Source organism: Lycium barbarum, chromosome 6, assembly GCF_019175385.1.
Source record: "Lycium barbarum isolate Lr01 chromosome 6, ASM1917538v2, whole genome shotgun sequence".
Lineage (NCBI taxonomy): Eukaryota > Viridiplantae > Streptophyta > Magnoliopsida > Solanales > Solanaceae > Lycium > Lycium barbarum.
Genome location: NC_083342.1, coordinates 1867444 through 1885713, shown reverse-complemented (window position 1 = coordinate 1885713; position 18270 = coordinate 1867444). Strand labels below are relative to the sequence as shown.

The 18270-nt window shown below is 33.3% G+C and overlaps 3 protein-coding genes across 3 annotated transcripts; 2 read left to right on the top strand and 1 right to left on the bottom strand.

Annotated features, from left to right (window-relative positions):
* The first annotated feature begins 651 nt into the window (after positions 1-651).
* Positions 652-1420, top strand: LOC132600418 (large ribosomal subunit protein uL11). The gene has a single exon (XM_060313569.1). The coding sequence runs from the start codon at positions 695-697 to the stop codon at positions 1193-1195; it is 501 nt and encodes a 166-aa protein (XP_060169552.1). The 5' UTR covers positions 652-694; the 3' UTR covers positions 1196-1420.
* A 4977-nt stretch (positions 1421-6397) lies between these two features.
* LOC132600295 (uncharacterized) lies at positions 6398-9043 on the top strand. The gene is made up of 6 exons (XM_060313363.1): positions 6398-6672; positions 6762-6986; positions 7308-7852; positions 7964-8094; positions 8232-8573; positions 8804-9043. Exons 1-6 carry the CDS (start codon positions 6398-6400, stop codon positions 9041-9043), a joined length of 1758 nt encoding a protein of 585 aa, XP_060169346.1.
* Positions 9044-10178: 1135 nt separating this feature from the next.
* LOC132600294 (uncharacterized) lies at positions 10179-16114 on the bottom strand. Its single transcript, XM_060313360.1, has 14 exons — positions 15920-16114; positions 14624-14820; positions 14255-14576; positions 13619-14074; positions 13420-13533; positions 13201-13326; positions 12727-12873; positions 12234-12419; positions 11904-12135; positions 11661-11791; positions 11417-11554; positions 10918-11051; positions 10577-10806; positions 10179-10378 (listed from the first exon to the last, which is right to left on the bottom strand). Exons 1-14 carry the CDS (start codon positions 16112-16114, stop codon positions 10179-10181), a joined length of 2808 nt encoding a protein of 935 aa, XP_060169343.1.
* Positions 16115-18270: the final 2156 nt, after the last annotated feature.

Genomic DNA, 18270 nt, shown 5'->3' with positions numbered 1-18270 from the left:
AAACCTTATGCGGAGATTAAAGCTAAAGTTCAAAGGAGGATAACAGAATAGGATTTTTCAAAGGACTAACAATTTATGATATGCATCGACTGCTGATTGCGAATCCCATAGGAATTAGGACAATGGACAATGCCTTCATACAAACTAACTCCTCAGCAGTCCATGCATATCATAAATTGTTAGTCCTTTGAAAAATCCTATTCTGTTATCCTCCTTTGAACTTTAGCTTTAATCTCCGCATAAGGTTTTGTGGATCTCTTAAAATTAAAATTACCAAAATGTCCTCTCTTTCTATGCATAATTTCTTTTCAATTTTAATGGATGTCTCACAGAGCTGTATCAGTTGAAATGGCACCAAAGAGCTGCATTAGTGTATACTTTATCTGTCCATACAATTACCCGTGTGTATTGTGTATTTATTACAAAACCCAAAATATAGCCACATTTTTTTTTTTTTTTTTTTGAAACAAATGTATGGGAAATATAGTCTATGCATTCGAAGGACAGTCCGTGCAAAAGCTTTATTAACTATGGGCTTGTTGCCCATGGACTTCTACATTTACTAATGGCCCAAATGATGAAATAACTGATTACAAGCCCATAAATGATAAACTTCTCTTCAAAACCCTACCCTTATAATTACTCTAATAATAATTTTCCCTCATATTCATCCTCACAAAAAAAAAAAAAAAAAATGCCGCCAAAGTTCGATCCATCGCAGGTGGTCGAAGTATATGTCCGAGTGACAGGTGGCGAGGTAGGAGCAGCATCATCATTGGCTCCAAAAATAGGACCATTAGGTCTTTCCCCTAAGAAAATAGGTGAAGACATTGCTAAAGAAACCTCTAAAGACTGGAAAGGCTTACGTGTCACCGTTAAGCTAACTGTCCAAAACCGTCAAGCTAAAGTATCAGTTGTACCTTCAGCAGCAGCACTTGTAATAAAGGCATTGAAAGAACCTGAAAGAGATAGGAAGAAAACAAAGAATATAAAACATAATGGGAATATATCACTTGATGATGTTATTGAGATTGCTAAGGTTATGTCTGTTAGATCTATGGCTAAGGAATTGAGTGGTACTGTTAAGGAGATATTGGGTACGTGTGTGAGTGTTGGTTGTACTGTTGATGGTAAAGATCCTAAGGATTTGCAACAAGAGATCTCTGATGGTGACGTGGAAATTCCTGAGAATTAAACAGAAGGTTAAATTCGGAATTTTTGGCGATAATTTGGATTTATGTTGTTTTGTTTTTTGAGAGGGATTCTATTAGAGGATACTATTCATATGGATTATCTATATCTAAATATTTAGAGCTCCATATCATAGAAGAAATGCTTGTTCGTTCCTAAAAAGTCTTATGTGAGCGTCACATATTGATACTTCTGGAGTAGTTTCCTAAATAAAATTGATCTTACATGACTGGTTGTACATTACTTCCTAAGGAACTTCACAATAGTAAATGTCTTGTTTTGACATTAATAACTTTCTGATACAAAATTAAGTGCTCATTTTTGCATTTTCTGCTGATATGTTATTCTAGAGTCGTTAGGGACAGGGGAAAGTTAAAATTGAGCTATGCTGTTCTTGGCGTCTGCGCAAGGTAGTTAATTGATGAGAATACACTGTTGGGCTAAAATTTGAAAAAAAATGTGGCCTTTTATTTCGCATTATTAGGATTTGGATATGATTATTTATATCTGAATGTAGTCTGGATTTTGTTAATTTTTGTTTGAATGCTTTTAGCTTTAATTTTTTCGTAAATGCCTTTTTATGCTGTCCTTTTGATGATTAGCCTATGATTTTAGTGAAGTTGTGCAAGTATGAGCTAGTTCTTTGTGCGTGCCCTTATTATATGGTTAGTTTTTGTGTTTGCTATTCGTTTTAGATTAGTCAGTGTGTTAAATATTGTAGTTAACTTTTTAGAGATTTTATCTTTCTGCGCAATCTACAAGTTCCTTTTTCTTTTCCCCGTGTAAAGTGCTTTAGACTAGACTGCTTCCTGAATACTTGTCAATTTCCGATGATTGTTATTTTATGGCAAAGCATGTTATATCTTCAAAGCTCATTTAGCTACACAAATGTCTGCTCCATTGCAATTTTTTTTGTTATACCATATAAATGGAGTTTCAGACACATTAATCTTCACCATATTTAGATCTCTTTCGTGCCCATTTTTCCCGCTAAAAGAATATTAGATCTCTTTCTATTAGAAATTGCATGATCTGTTCGTTCCTGAAAAGCCAAGAGCTTTATGTAACAGATTGTCACAGTACTGCTCCTGGTGTTGTAGTTAACTAAAAAACTTGATCTTACATGTCTGGTTTTACAAATTTCCAGGAAACTTCACAATGGTAATGTAATGTCTTATTTTGATACAAAACTATTTGTTCATTTGTGCATGTTTCTCTGACCGGGTCTCCGGTGTGACTTTATTTGTCAGGGGTGTGTCTGTATAGTTGCCTGCTTAATGTGAAGTTATATCAACTGAACTAAATATAGTAGGCGTTTGGACATGCGGTTTGAAATCATGAGATGAAACCAACGTTTGGACATGCATTTCATAGAAACCTCAAATCATCTAACAAAGCATGATTTGGGATTTCAAATCATGGTTTCAAAAATTTTAAATATAGAACTTGATCCATAAGTTTATATTTTATAAAAAAAGATCCATAAGTTGAAAAATATTTTTTACAATTACTCCCACCAACTATTTACCAACCTCATTAACTTTTCCACCAACCTTTATTTATGTCTAATATGTGGGAGGATTATATTAAAGAGTAGTTACATTACTATTCATGTTAAATTTACGTTTTTATTGAACTAAAGTTTGATCAATTGATGTTGTATTTTTTAGAAAGACCTTCTAGTAGCTATTAATTTTGTTATGAACCATGACTTGCTCATTTGGTAAAGATTGTATAAGAATTGGAAATGTTTTGATAGTTTTCACAACTTGTGGGGTTTTTATGTGTATAAGAGAAAATACGACTTAAGATATTCAAATTACATATTCAAACCATGTCCAAACGGCTCCATAGTATCCATTTCTGCAACCCTTAGGGCAGAGGTTTCATCTGCGTCCATTTTTATTTTCCACCCTTTTCTTAGGTGAACGCGTTTTAGGTGTGGTTAATAATGGAGATCAATATTACTTCAACCATTCAAGAACTGGAGATCTATTGTCTTGTGGTAGAGCTTAATGTGTTTTGTTCCTCAGTTGTGGCGGGTAACTAGTCTTTGCATGATGCGAAACTGCTTTATGCAAAAGAATGCTCTTTGACTTTTAGAAATAATGGAGTATGCATGTTTTCCCTATCTGGGAGTTACATAATGAGTGAAATGTTTATCTGGAGTTCTTAGGCATAAAGGATAAAGGATAAAGGATAGGTAAAGTTAAAATTGAGGTATGCTCTCTTCTCCGTCTCTACATAGTTGTTAATTGATCTAAACAACTGGATATCAACAAAAAATAGAACAATTGTTTAATCTTAAATCCTTAAACTCTAGTGAGTAAATTGATGAGCTCATCTGTGTTTTTGTGTCTGTCATTTATGCAATGATAATACATGAAAGCAATGATAATAAGGGTAATACTTACATTCTGAAAGAGTGTTGAACTCTACCCTATAGTAAACAGGTGGTATTTTCCCCATGTTCCTAGATGGCAAACAGGTGGTACATGACGCCACATTGGCAAATGGCACCTAAATACAAATTGCTTCTAACAGAGGATGCATAGACTTCTCTAAAATTGACTCTGCTTATTTCATCACATGACTGAAAGAGTGAATTTTATCCTCTTGCATGGTGAAATGGCTTTTCCCCCCTTTTTCGTTTCTTTTGGCATCACGACGTGAACATTTTTGGTTTTGCATCAGGTTTTTTAGTATCTTAGCTTCTACAAACCAATAATCATGCACTAATGTGATTTCTTCCCATCTACATAAGTTTTAAGGTAAAGAAAGGAGTAATCATGCACTACTATGCAAAAGGAAAAGAAATAGGAAAAAAGGTGATACACATTGACAATCTCTTAAATTTGCAACTAATTGTCAAATAGACAGCTTAACTAAATCCAGGGGCAGATCTATCCTTGCCTGAGGGGTGTCAAGCCGCTTTGCCAGAAAATTACATTATATAGATAGGTAAAATTTCGGTTTTTATAAGTATGTATATAACTGTTAACACCTCTTGACACAAGCTTAAGGGGTAGTGCAGTGGTTAAGGGGTTGCAAAAATTTGTGAAGGGTCACGGGTTTGAACTTGGGTTGCAACATGTTTATCTTTTTTGACACCCCTTAATATAAATGTCCAATAGACATCTTATAAAATATGTTAGTGACCGGATAAACGTCTCTTTAAAGAGGGAAACACATCGATAGTCCCTTGAGCTTGCAACCAACGGTAAAATAGACATCTTAAATATGTGAGTGGTAGGTAGACACTTCTTTGAAAAAAGTAAAATATGTCGATAGTCCCTTAAACTTGCAACCAACCGTCAAATAGACATTTTAGCTATGTTAGTGATCCGATAGACACCTCTTCAAATCACCAAGCTGTAATTAAAAGTTCTTTTTAGATTTGTTATGTCTACCTTGGTTGAATTTTGTGTCCCTGGTTTGCCGTATTATAGTGTGAGAATGGCTAAAAAGATAGTGAATATGAAGCCGTGGATTGAAGTGGCACCACCACTAGTTATTTTCCCAACAAAGCTTTCTCATTCTCCAAATCTTGAGACAATTAAGGAAGAAGATCGAGGTGAAGGACAAAATGAAGATGACATAAAAGATTCCTCATTTTAGCTTTCTTCCCTGTAGTTTTTCAATTAAGGGAAAGAAGAGTTGTAGAGCACCGTGAATTCTTATATCTTCAATATGAGTATTTATGGACATATAATAGAATGCATGCATCTGTGATTGGAATGTTCACTTTCAATTCCTAGTGTAAATATGCGTGCGATTGAGTGTGCTTTATGTCTCTATGTATGCATCTATGATTGGAATGGCCTTATATTTAACGGCCCACTTTGAAATTGAAATTAATGAATTTATTTACTACAGGGCAATTGGCGCGAACGCCCCCCTTTTTTGGGCTGGTCTTTAAATTTTGCCCCTCAAAATGGTAGTCTTTAATTATTGGTAAAATTTCTCAAATGACTACCTTATTGTAGCTTCCTACCATTTGTAGCTATCCTTTTTAATATTACCATTCGTAGCTAAAAATCAGCTGATTTGTGTATGTTTTCGGATGTATTTGTTGTCAGCAAATACATGAGCATACGGTAAAAAAAAGGAACAGGTTTCTTTATTTTAGCCTGTAACTGTGGTCGTATTAAATGAGAAATTAATATATTTTTTACCTTCTTTTCCACAAAATCAGTTATAATATTCCCTTTCCTTGCACGTATCTCCTCTTCCATGCATTCTTCAACATTCAATACGTAAAAATTCAAATTTCAAATTAAATCTTCAACACATCTGAAAATACATTAACAAACACAAACACGTCAATCATCAGGTAATTCGTGCAAAAACACCGTTTTTGATTTCACAAATTTCGTCTATTCAATTTGTATTTATGTGATTTCAATTTTTTTCTTGGATAATAATGTCAAAGTTATTTTATTCTTCTGATTTTTTTTTTTTTTTGATTTCTATCTTCATAACTGATATTCGAAAATAATGATGTAATCTCATTGTAAGCGTGTCAATGAATGAATAATGATCTTGAAAATTTCGGTTGAAAGTATGTTAATGTACATGAATGGTTAGGAATCAAAAAAAAAAAAAAGATCCAGTTCATATCTTTTATTTATCCGAAGCTAAACTATGTATTTCTGAACTATTTTTCATATCAGTTGCAATTTATGCTAAAACTATGTATTTCTGAATTGTAATTCAATATGTGTATGTTATATTTCAATATGTTTTCTCTTTTACATGTTCCAAAAACTTATCGAAAGCTTTCATCAATAACTTTGCGACGATCCAGTTCATATCTTTGTTTTTTTTTTCTGAAGCTAAACTATGTATTTCTGAAGTCTAATTCAATATCTAAACTATGTATTTCTGAACAATGTAAACTGAACTGTCTAAACTATGTATTTCTAAAATATCTAAACTATGTATTTCTGAACTATCTAAACTATGTATTTCTGAACTGGCTAAACTATGTATTTCTGGACTATTTTTCATATCAGTTGCAATTTATGGTAAACTATGTATTTCTGAAGTGTAATTCAATATGTGTATGTTGTATTTGAATTATTAGTGAGTAATTCTAATTTGTATAAATTGTTCAAATTTGAACGTGAATCTTATGTAGGGCATACATGTTACAGGTTTTATGTTGACACAGTGATTCAAGATTTTTATTTTTTTTGTTTATAAAATGGCCAATATTTCATCGTTGATTAGACACTCTGGTATTTGGAACGACGAGAATAAAGATGTCAATTACAAAATCGATGCTGTGACTTTCAAGGAGTATTCGACGTATGAGGAATTGTTACAAACAGTTGCAACCCAATTGAATTTGGACAAGAAAATGAAAAACATAAGCATAAAATACATGGTTGAAGGTGATTATATTCCAATGGAAATTCACAATGACATGGGTGTTAGGGTGTATATGGAACTGAAGAAAGAGAACAAAGCATTACCAATGTACCCATTATGTATCATACAACTGATAGAAGCATGGAGATATGTATATCGAATGAGAGTTGTGTTGAAGGTGATTATTTGCAAATCAGATACACGAATCAAACAGTTGGTTCCCGTGATTTTGCATCATCAAGCTGTGGAAAGGCTGATTTGTTATTCGAAAACAACAAGGGTATGGTTATTAATGACAAGAACCAAAAAGTAGTTGCCGTCGATCAAGTATACAAGGATAAAGATACATTAAAAGTTGTGATGGTGAATTATGCAATTACGAACAGGTTCAACTATCGGACAGAAAGGAGCAATGCAATAAGGTACTAAATGTGCATTTGTTTATGTATTTGCAACTGTTTGTTGTTATGTATTTGAACTGTGACAGTGTATGTTTGTTAATTTGTACGAGTGGGAGTATTTCTAAGCATGTGTATGTTTATTATAAAGTAGAATCAAAACTGATTTGTGTGTATTTGTACTCATAAATAATGTATTTGGTCTGGGTTGCATTTGATTAACTTATTTACATATGGTAGAATTACTCATCTGTCCTTTGTATTAATAATACAAGAATAAATACATTACTGATGTATTTTACATTAATGTGTTTTTTTTTTATTTCTTTTATTTTTTTGTTGTAGCTACACTCTTGTGTGCGTATCAGGAGAGTGTGATTGGAAATTCAGGGCGTCAAGTGTCGGTAAGTCAGGAATGTTTAGAGTTAGGGAGTTTCAAGACAAACATACATGTCCATTAAAGGTTTATTCCCAATGCCAAGCTAAAAGTCGGTTGATAAGTGAGATTGTCAAACCAAAAATATCAAATCATAAGAGGAAATATACGCCTAAAGACATTGCAGAGGACGCCAAAAATGATTTTGGAATGGATGTGTCGTACATGGTTGCTTGGCGGGCCAAAGAAAGGGCGATGAACGATTTAATGGGTGAACCGGCTGAATCTTATAAAAGACTACCTGGATATCTATACATATTGGATAAGACTTACCCGGGTTCACATATTAGAATGCGTAAAACCCGCGAAAATGAATTTATGTATGTTTTTATAGCACTATATGCATTTATCAAAGACTTTGATTATTGTCGGCCAATTGTGGTGGTTGATGGAAGCCACTTAAAAACACCATACAATGGAACATTTGTCTCGTCAAGCACATTAGACGGTGCAGGTATGTCAAAAAAATACATATTAATTTATTACCTCAATATATATTTTATATGTTTTGGACAAATACAAAATGTTTTTTATTATTATTTTTTCTTCTTAAATGTATCTCCAGGCAACATACTTCCCTTAGCATATGGTGTGATTGATTCTGAGAATGACAGATCATGGACGTGGTTTTTTGAGCGTTTCAGAGAATCATATGGAATTAGAGAGATATGTGTATCGTATCAGATAGGCATGAAAGTATAAACAAGGCTGTTTGTCGAATTTATCCAGAAGTTGCACATTATGCATGTATTTGGCATATGTGGGATAATGTATGTAAAAAATACAAGAAGAGCCATGATGTGCTGAGTCCTGTTTTTTATTTCATGGCAAAGGCATACACGCAGGATGATTTCGATGAGTTAATGGGAAAGGTTCAAAAGGTAGATATGCGCGTGGCAGAGTATTTGGAATCGGCTGGTAGAGACAAGTGGGCTAGATTGTATGCATCTGTTAACCGAGGGTGGACAATGACTTCTAACATAACAGAGTGCATTAACCGACATCTTCTAGCAGCTAGAGAACTGCCTATATATGACTTTCTCGAAGAAGTTAGAAGGATGTTTGGAAGATGGAATTACAATAACCGGAGAAATGGAACATACGCGTTCACTACACTCGGTAAAAAGTTTCAGGAGATGCTATCAATCAACGAGTATCTATGTCTAAGAATGATGGTATGTTTCAGTTGAATGCGTGTTATAATTTATTTGACAAACTTGTACTTGTACTAATCTGTTGTTTCTACACATTATGCAGTTGTGTATTTGGTATCCATGAACAGTTAGTGTTAATGTAAATTATATGAATCTTTGAAAATTGATATGTATTTGTTTAATGGTTTGTTCATTTATTTTAAAATTCTGATTGGTTCAATAACAAATACATGTAACATTTATTTTTTCAGGTAGAACCGTCAACCGAATTCGTGTACACAGTACATGATGGAGGACGGCGATTCATTCTTAATTTGAATAGCAAAACTTGCAGTTGTCGTATGTTTCAACTAGATGAAATCCCCTGCCCGCATGCATGGGCTGTCATTAAAAAGAAAAATCTAGTTGCTGAGGATTATTGCTCTGATTTGTTCAAACCGGAGACCGTGTTGAAGACATATGATGTACCTGTGGATCCTCTACCCGACTAGCGTGAATGGAACATTCCCAAAAACATCTTGGAGGATGTGGTTTTTCCACCAAGATACAAGAGACCGCTTGGTAGGCCAAAGAAGAGGCGTGATAATCCTTTAAGTGAATTATTGTTTGGAAAGAGCAGACATGCTTGCAGTACTTGTGGACAACTTGGGCACAACAGACGTTCATGTAGTTTTGAGCCTCTGAGGAAGTGAATTTTTCTTGTGTTCCTATCCATTTTAACTTTATTACCGAAGATAGATTGGTTATTTAAGTATTTGAACACTTGTGTCAAAAACTTCTATTGATACATGTTGTAGTATTATAGAATTTTTTGCAATGAAATGAATGTCCCATTCAAAATGATCTTAATTGAATTTTTTTCCCGATACGTATGGTGTTTTTTTCAAATTCAAAAAATAATGCGTACTTGGTAAAATAACATACATATTATATCTGTAAAAATGATAAAGTTGTTTTTATGTTAGAATTTTTTTGGATTGGAGGCTCGTAGTTGTGCGGGTAATGTCAACTAAACATTATGTATTTGTTGGCCTTCTGAAAGTTGTATAAACTGTAATAGAACATACATGGTTTTTGTCATCCTGGTGTCTGAAATTACACGGTAATGTTCATGTATTTTTAACACAAAAAAAAGGCAATCCGTGTTCCGGTATGAAAATGGTGTTGTCTATTCAACCTCATAACACAACATATATGGTATAAAAACGTACGTATTGTTTTCGAAACTGATGAAGATGGTTTATTTGAAGTAATTTTTTTTTAATTGAAATCATATAGTTGTGCTGGTCATGTCAAATACGTAAGATGTGTTTATTAAACTAAAACATATCTAAAACATACATATTTTGTGAACCTGGTGAATTAAACATACATATTTTGTGAACCTGGTGAATAAATGTATTTGTGGATTCATGATGTCACATTTTACTGTATTTTTTCCAAACATCAGATTTATTTGACAATATACGGAACTAAGTACATCAAACATATGGAACATAAAACCACTGAGATTTCTTTGGTTAAATGATAATTATCCAACATAAGTCAAAATACATCTAAAAATATCAGATTGTTTGCTGTAATGAAAAAAAGGACAAAAAACATCGATTGCACGAATAGTATTTATCAAACATCAATTGCATCTACAGTGTCATAATCGATTGCTGACCTAATCGGTCTTGGTGGAACTTTATTATCACTCTCTGCTTTGTCAGCAACCTTGCCTTCAGCGTAGTCCCATAAGAGTGCACCGTATCTCATACGCTGCATGTGTGCATCAATGACATCTGGAATCCTTTCACCCGATGTCAAATACTCAGTATACGCTGCCACAAAGACACCACAGTCCCTAAATAAAAACAAAAACAGATAAGAACTTGTATTAGAAAATATATGTTTCCAGTTCTAAATAAGGTATCTCAAGTTCAAACAACTCATGTATTTTAGAAGAATAATAAATTGATATGATATATCATGTATTTGATACACTATGATATTTTTAAAAATATATGTCTACAACTTACGTGCTACCAGCAGTTTGATGCGGCAGATTATCAACATATGCAACTTCAAGGATATCGATCTGTCCTTATCCGCATATGCTGGGTCTTTCACCAATTCTATGCTTTTTTGATTTACATAGAATCCAGCCAGATGTAGGAAATGTGGCAGAAGTGTAGCAAGCTTTTTTATTTCATTCCTGACAACTGCGTTGTGCCCGGCTGATTGATACGAGTTGTAAACATACAGACGCCTGTACATTTAAAAAAAAAAAAGAATTCAGCGGTAAAAAAATGAATGAAACACTAATGATAAAATATTTAATTCATCATCAAAAATACCTGTCCTTGAATGAAAGGAGTACCAATAACCAATGATTTCTTCTTGTATATTCACCGGTAGTAGCACGTTGTCAACCGTATGCCACAGGACATTGGCAATAAGCCTGTGGCCCTTAACATACTCAATCAATACTTGCTCTTCATTTGCCACATTTGTCTAGGTTTCAACATTGCGATATGTGTGGTGAACCACATCAATTCTCTGCTTGAATAGGCAGTCAACAGTGGTGAAGCTGAAATTGTTCCTTTTATCATACTTTCCTTTCTTCTGAAAGTAATAGAAAATGACGTCAATGTGATGGAATTGTCAAAAATACATCAATTAGATCACATTCAAATACATAAAAACATTTTAGTAACAAAATGTGGATTTCAGAACCTCTCTGTATTTTACAAATACACAGCAGACCGAATGTCCTGAAAAATAGCTCTCTGTATTTTACAAATACACAGTAGCTAAAATACATAAAATGCACGTGTAAAAAACTAGTTGATAGGCATATCATTGTTGATAAAAATCACCTCGTCATTCCAAAGCTGACCATCCATCGATAACAGGTAAAACCAGTTCTTATCATTGACAGTTGTGATGCCAAAATTGAATTTGACTCCATTGTCAAAAACTGCCATTTTTTTTTGTAATGGTCTTCGTAGTTCTTTCTGCGGCAACAAAACAACCAAATACATCAACTTATTCACAAAAAATCATGAGGAATCACTATATGTAATACTGGGAGAAAAACACATACTTGCTATCGTGCCTCACAAGCAGACCTTTTCGAAGCCAAGTACGGTATTCATCCACCATCTGTACATCAAGTGGACCAGTAATGGGATCTATCTGGAATGGATATTTTTTATCAAACACATGAACATGATCCTTGCCCGAACTACTACCTGTGTATTTGGTCTTTAAACATTAACAGTTGCGTATTAAAAAAACAAACAAGTAAATTAAAAATTAGATATATACCAAAATCTGTCACAAACGGTGAAGACTTGTATTTACTGGGGCGTGTAGCTCGTGTGACTGATGGATGTAACATGATTTCTTTCCCTGGGGTTTGGCTTGGTAAATACTCATCAGGAAACAACCACTGAGACAACGGCTGCGCGTTACAAACTGCTGCCTGAGGTTCCTCTAAGACAGTTGAGCTGGTGTTTTCCTCGGTTTTTTCCGCATGAACTTTTTCGTTAGTCATTTCTGATTCTGCTATATTTGCTAGCACCTGTGCGATCATCTACTCAAAAAAATACAAAAAGAAACATTATTCAATCACTTGTATGATACATTTTAAAACCGAAAAAATGGCTGAATCAGAATTCGTTGTTATCGAACCTCGGAATTATTTGAATCGTCAGAACATTTTTGCTCTTCCACAGTATGTTTCCCCGAATGTTCAACCGAAGTCTTCGGTTCTCCTGAAAGATCACCTCCTTCTGCAATCTCTTCGGTTGAAGCTTCCATCGTATCGTCGCTCTCATTGCCAATATCAACTTGAATATCTGGTGCAAGACCCTTTTCCTTAAAAAAAACACAGGCCAAAAGTCTATAAAATAACTGAATCTAATAGATAAAAAACTTATAAAATACATAAATACATGAGAAACTATTTGTTGATGATGTCCAAAAGCAGTAAACAAATACATAAGGAAAACAGTGAACAATCATGCTGTCAAACAAACAGTACACAAAAAAATACATGACGCTACTGTTTTTCATATTAATATCAAATACATAATATTTTAAATGCCAGTAGATCCCAAATTTTCATCATACCTGAATTATATTTTTTTTTAAAAATAACATATAAAAATGAGTAAAAATATACCTCCGTTGGATCAGCCGGACGTTCAACCGAAGTCTTCGGTTCTCCTGAAAGATCACCTCCTTCCGCAATCTTTTCGGTTGAAGCTTTCAGCGTGTCGCCACTATCATTGCCAATACCGACTTGAATATCCGGTGCAAGACCCTTCTCCTTATAAAAAAACACAGGCCAAAGTATATAAAATACATGAATCTAATAGATTAAAAACAATATTAAATACATAAATACATAGAAACTATTTGTTGATGATGTCCAAAAGCAGTAAACAAATACATAAGGAAAACAGTGAACAGTCATGCTGTCAAACAAACAGTACAGAAAAAAATACATGACACTACTGTTTTTCATATCAATATCAAATACATAATATTTTAAAGTCCAGTAGATCCCAAATTTTCATCATGCCTGCATTATCTTTTATTAAAAATAACATATAAAAATGAGTAAAAAATGATAAATACATAAAAAAAAATATACCTCTGTTGGATGCACATCACCCGTATCAGTCTCTATGTGAATATCGTCACCATGGTCCATGTAATCATCATCTTGTTGATGTATGTTGCCATCATGTAAAGGAACATGAGTTTCACTGTCATCATCCTAAAAAAAAAATGATGTATTTGTTAGATACATATGCTTCCTACTTCACACTGAAGGCAATCGTTTGAATATGTATTTATTGATTTTTTTTACCTTTTCTGAGTTTTTTTTCCCTTTGACATGTTCCAAAACCTTTTCGAAATTTTTATCAATAATTTTGCGAAGATCCTTGAGCTCAGTAAAAACAACCTTGAATTCAGCAAGCACCTAAATGGTAAAAACAACAAATTATTGTAAAAATCCTCATTTGTTGTAGTTTGATGAATATCAAAAATAAAATTAAAAAACTTACTTCCAGCTTAAATTGATTAAGTTCCTGCCTCAAACTTGCGAGGTCAACTGATTTGCTGGTGGATACGTCGTCAACAGGAACGCGGTGGATACTTGGAGCAACTTTTTCTTTTTCCTTTGATTGAACCGGCTTATCTACCACCGAAGCAGATTTTTTAGATGATTGTCCAACTGTAGATTTTTTTGGGATTGTGGTTGGTGACTTCTGAACAAGCAATGCTGTCGTCGACATCTTCCTAGGCTTCTTGTGCAGTGGAGATTTTGAAGCATCGTTCTTTTGAGTTTTCTTGGCAGCAGCAACATGGGGAGGTGTTGTGGAAAAATCTGCATATTCATTTTCCGCCTCTTGCTGTGTTTGGGGTGGCGGTGCAAGTTTGTTGACCACGTATGGACGCAGACCAAGCTTCTCAACCTCTAACATGGTCGGAACAATGTTGTCGAATTTACAACAAATGTCCTGCACATAATATATTGTGAACTGTCAGTTTAGAACCTCTCTGTATTTTACAAATACAGAGCAAACCGAATGTCCTGAAAAATACCTCTCTATATTTTACAAATACACAACAGCTACAATACACAAAATGCACGTGTAAAAAACTAGTTGATAGGCATATATTTAATGTAAGTATTTTGCCTCACCGTCCTTAAACATGCCCAACATCAAGTAGTTAACAAATGGCTTTTGGTTCACTGTTCTCCAATTAAACATTCTTGGGATTCGGCTTCCGGTTTTAACCATTAAATTAGGGTCAACATTAGAGCAACACTCATATATCCACACTTGCATAGCAAAAGGGAAACCTCGTAGACAATAAAAATGCTTCGGCTTGTCCATCTTGTGGTAAATACTCTTAATCAAATCATCAAATGCTTCCTTACCCCATCTATATTCATTGTACTGTTCACTCTCCACCAAGTCAAAATGATGTCTTGGGACTGTGACGTTCCTCTTTTCACTTGAAAGTATGTAATTATGAATGAAATACAGGATCACAATCTTTACAATCTGTTAGGACCCTCGTCAAAAACAACTTCATCCCCGTAACACTTCAAACCAGTAATTAAAGCAAATTCAAAAAGACCGAATGTCAATTCCGTCCCATTAATATCGACAACAAACGCATCGCTATTACTACGCTTCAACTCCCTAACCATAAAACACCTAAATAACTGACCCTGCACCTCGGTGTCAACTTGCATCTGCATATATTGTCCAAAAACAGTTTTGGAAAATAACTTGAATTGTCTATCGGTCAGTTTGTCCTTCAACACATCTTTAATGTTATGGTTCATATATGAAGCATAACGTATCGGTTGAGTGGGGGGACGTTTAACCAGGAATTTGGAGGCCTGAAAGTTTGAATATAATGGCAACACATGAGATACAAAAAATACATACGAATGCTATCCCATATGAATTGTTCAGATCAATAAATACATGCAAACAAAAAACAATTATTAAGATGTTTTGCTGACAAAAGTTGAACAAATACACCTTTTATCGGACACATACACATGCCTGCTTTTAAAACACATACATAACTTGTTATTAATTTGAAAAAATACACAAATGTGAGGATTTACAAATACATGATACATAGTTATATATTTTGATAACAAAAATGGTTAGTGGAATACATGACACAGTTGTATGTATGTTTCATATACATAACTAATTCAAACAATACAAAAATACATACGAATGCTATCTCATATGAATTGTTCAGATCAATAAATACATGCAAACAAAAACACAGTTGTTAAGATGTTTAGCTGACAAAAGTTGAACAAATACACCTTTTATCTGACACTTACACATGCTTGCTTTTTAAAACATACATAACCTGTTATTAAATTGAAATATATACAAATGTGAGGAATTATAAATACATGATACATAGTTTGATATTTTGATAAGAAAAATGGTTAGTGAAATACATGACAAAGTTGTATGTATGTTTCATATACAAAATTAATTCAAACAATACAAAAATATATACGAATGCTATCCCCTCTATTAATGAATTGTTCAGATCAATAAATACATGCAACTATACTTACGGATGCGGTCAAAAATACATGAATCATTAACCGAATTTGGGCAACATGTAAAATACAATTTTATTCACAAAAAAAATATATATATATATAAAATGAAAAAATACCTGCTTGTTCATAGTTAATTGTTGTTCTCCGGTATCTGTCTCTACAACATTCTTCCCTTTGCTACTATAAGCAACATCGGATGTTTTTCTCCTCTTTGTGGCAGTATCAAAATCATTTTTTTTTTCAAATTAACAGTTGAAGGATTTCTGATTCTGGCAGGATCATGGATTTTCTTAGATCTCCTTTCAGCAACCAATTTCTCAGCAGAAGTTGCATCAACATCATGTTGTTGCTGAGAAATACCCAAATCAAAAGAAAGGGAATCTAAATTTTGAAGAGTATGTGAGATACCTCTTGTAACCCTACCAGATATGCTTTCATCCACCATTAATTGATGTTTTTCACTACTCAAAATGGGAAACCCTAAGCATTGAAAGTTAAATTTTTTGAAAAAAGCCAAAAATATTGAATTAAATTGACCAAAATACACAAAATAATGAAAACTTACACAAATACACAGCCACCCTCAAATCTCGGCACAATAAATTGTAGTGGAATCGTGCTTGAAGGTAATGGATAGATTCTGAGGAGAAAAAAACGGCTAAAATTAATGGAAAGGGAGAGAGAAACTAATGTATATTACGTGCGTTTCAAAAATGGGAAGTTGGGATAGTTTTTACCTTTTTTTACGGTGTATTTGAGAACTATACGTGCAAGTTACTGTTGTATCTAGAATGAGTAATTTAGAAAATTAATTAGCTATTATTATTATTAATTTTAATAAAAGGTTAGTTATTAACATTAAATAGGTAGTAAAAGTAGCTATAACAAGTAAATTTTCCAAATAAGTATTTTTGGTGAGTAGCAGAACCAGTTTTTCAAAAGCTAGAAAAAGTAGCTTTTTCTCATAAGCACTTTTTTGAAAAGTACTTTTGAGAAAAATACACTTAAAAACACTTTTTAAAAGCTTGGCCAAATGCTAATTGCTGCTCAAAAATACTTAAATTAATTGGTCAAAACAAACTGCTTCTCACAAAAAATACTTTTTTAAAAAGCACTTTTCAGAAAAAATACTTTTTAAAATAAGCTGATTTTTGAAGTTTGGTCAAACAAGCTATGAGTTAGGCAGGTCAGCCATGTATTGTTACTTCTCTATTTTGTCAAAAGAGTACTTAAATATGTTTTTACTAATAGACTATTTGACCAAGCTTATTTTCACCTAAAAATGCTTATTGTTTAGGGAAAAGGGTCAAACATACCGCTCTAATTTGTTTTATTAGCTAACTTTATCCTCTGTTAGTGATTATGAATAAAAATACCCTTGCCGTCTATAAAGTTTATACTCATACCCCTATTTGGATGGAAAATCCCAAATCAAATTAAATAAATCGATTTAAAAAAAATTATTCAATTCCTTCCCTGGCCCGCCTCGACCCAGCCCTGATTTCATCTTCTTCTCCAAGAAGAATGCTCAAAAAAATTAATCCACTCTTCTTCAATTCTCAATCAATTGAGCTCAAATTTGAAACGCAACTTTCTCAAAATTCAGTGAACAAATCTCAACTACCAATTTCTTCAAAGAAACGTTGAATCAACAAAATCTATTTTCAAGTTTTTTCGTTAAGCTTCAAACTCTAATGGCTAACATGTCTTTAAGCATTAAACTAACAAGATACCGACTAACTTCAAGTCGTTAAATGAATTGTTATTTCAATTTAACCCTATTTAGGTCTTCATAAATTCACCACGATAGACAACTGTGTTAGTAATTTTCTATTTATGAACTCACATATTAATATATTTTACGTAGATATGATATCATTAAAGAAGCCCATTTTATGATCTAATAAAGAATTATTATATGGGCCTACCTAGAAAATATTTGTTATTTCTTTTCATTTATTTTATGAAAATATATGAAAAGGTACCTTAAAGTTGAAAAGACACTTCAGTTTTAAAAGATGGTCCTTAAACTAGAAGAGACGCTACTTTTCTTTTCTCTGCATCTCAGAAAAAGAACGTTAAAAGGTTAAAAAATCTTGTCTCCTTCAATTAATTCTAGCAATGGGACAAGGTTAGCCCTAACTGTGGGTTAAATATTGCTAAGACAAGAAGGTTGGGATTTGGGCTTTCGGTTTCACGGCAGAACTGATTTCATTAATTATTTTCGGAACTTTTAGGTTTGTAGTTTTGTCTCTTGGTGATTAATTTTCCTCTAATAATAATAATTTAGGCTTAACTTATATTTATGCTTTGGATCAAGAAACTACACAAACTTAATCCTTCACAGCGTGTTTCTTTGGCATCTTAAACCTTTATTTCACTTTTTATTTTCCCTTTTAAAACATATTTTTAAAAGGATGGTTTGGTTAGGGTGATGGAAGTCGCTGCAATTGGATTTTTTTTGTACATTAATTTTTTTTAGTTCGTTAATTAGAATCTTAACACCCTAACCATTAAATAACATGTGTGCTTTTTGTTTCAAATTGAATAAACAAATCTAATATGTTGCCAAAGTAATCTCTATCGGATAAAATTTATTTA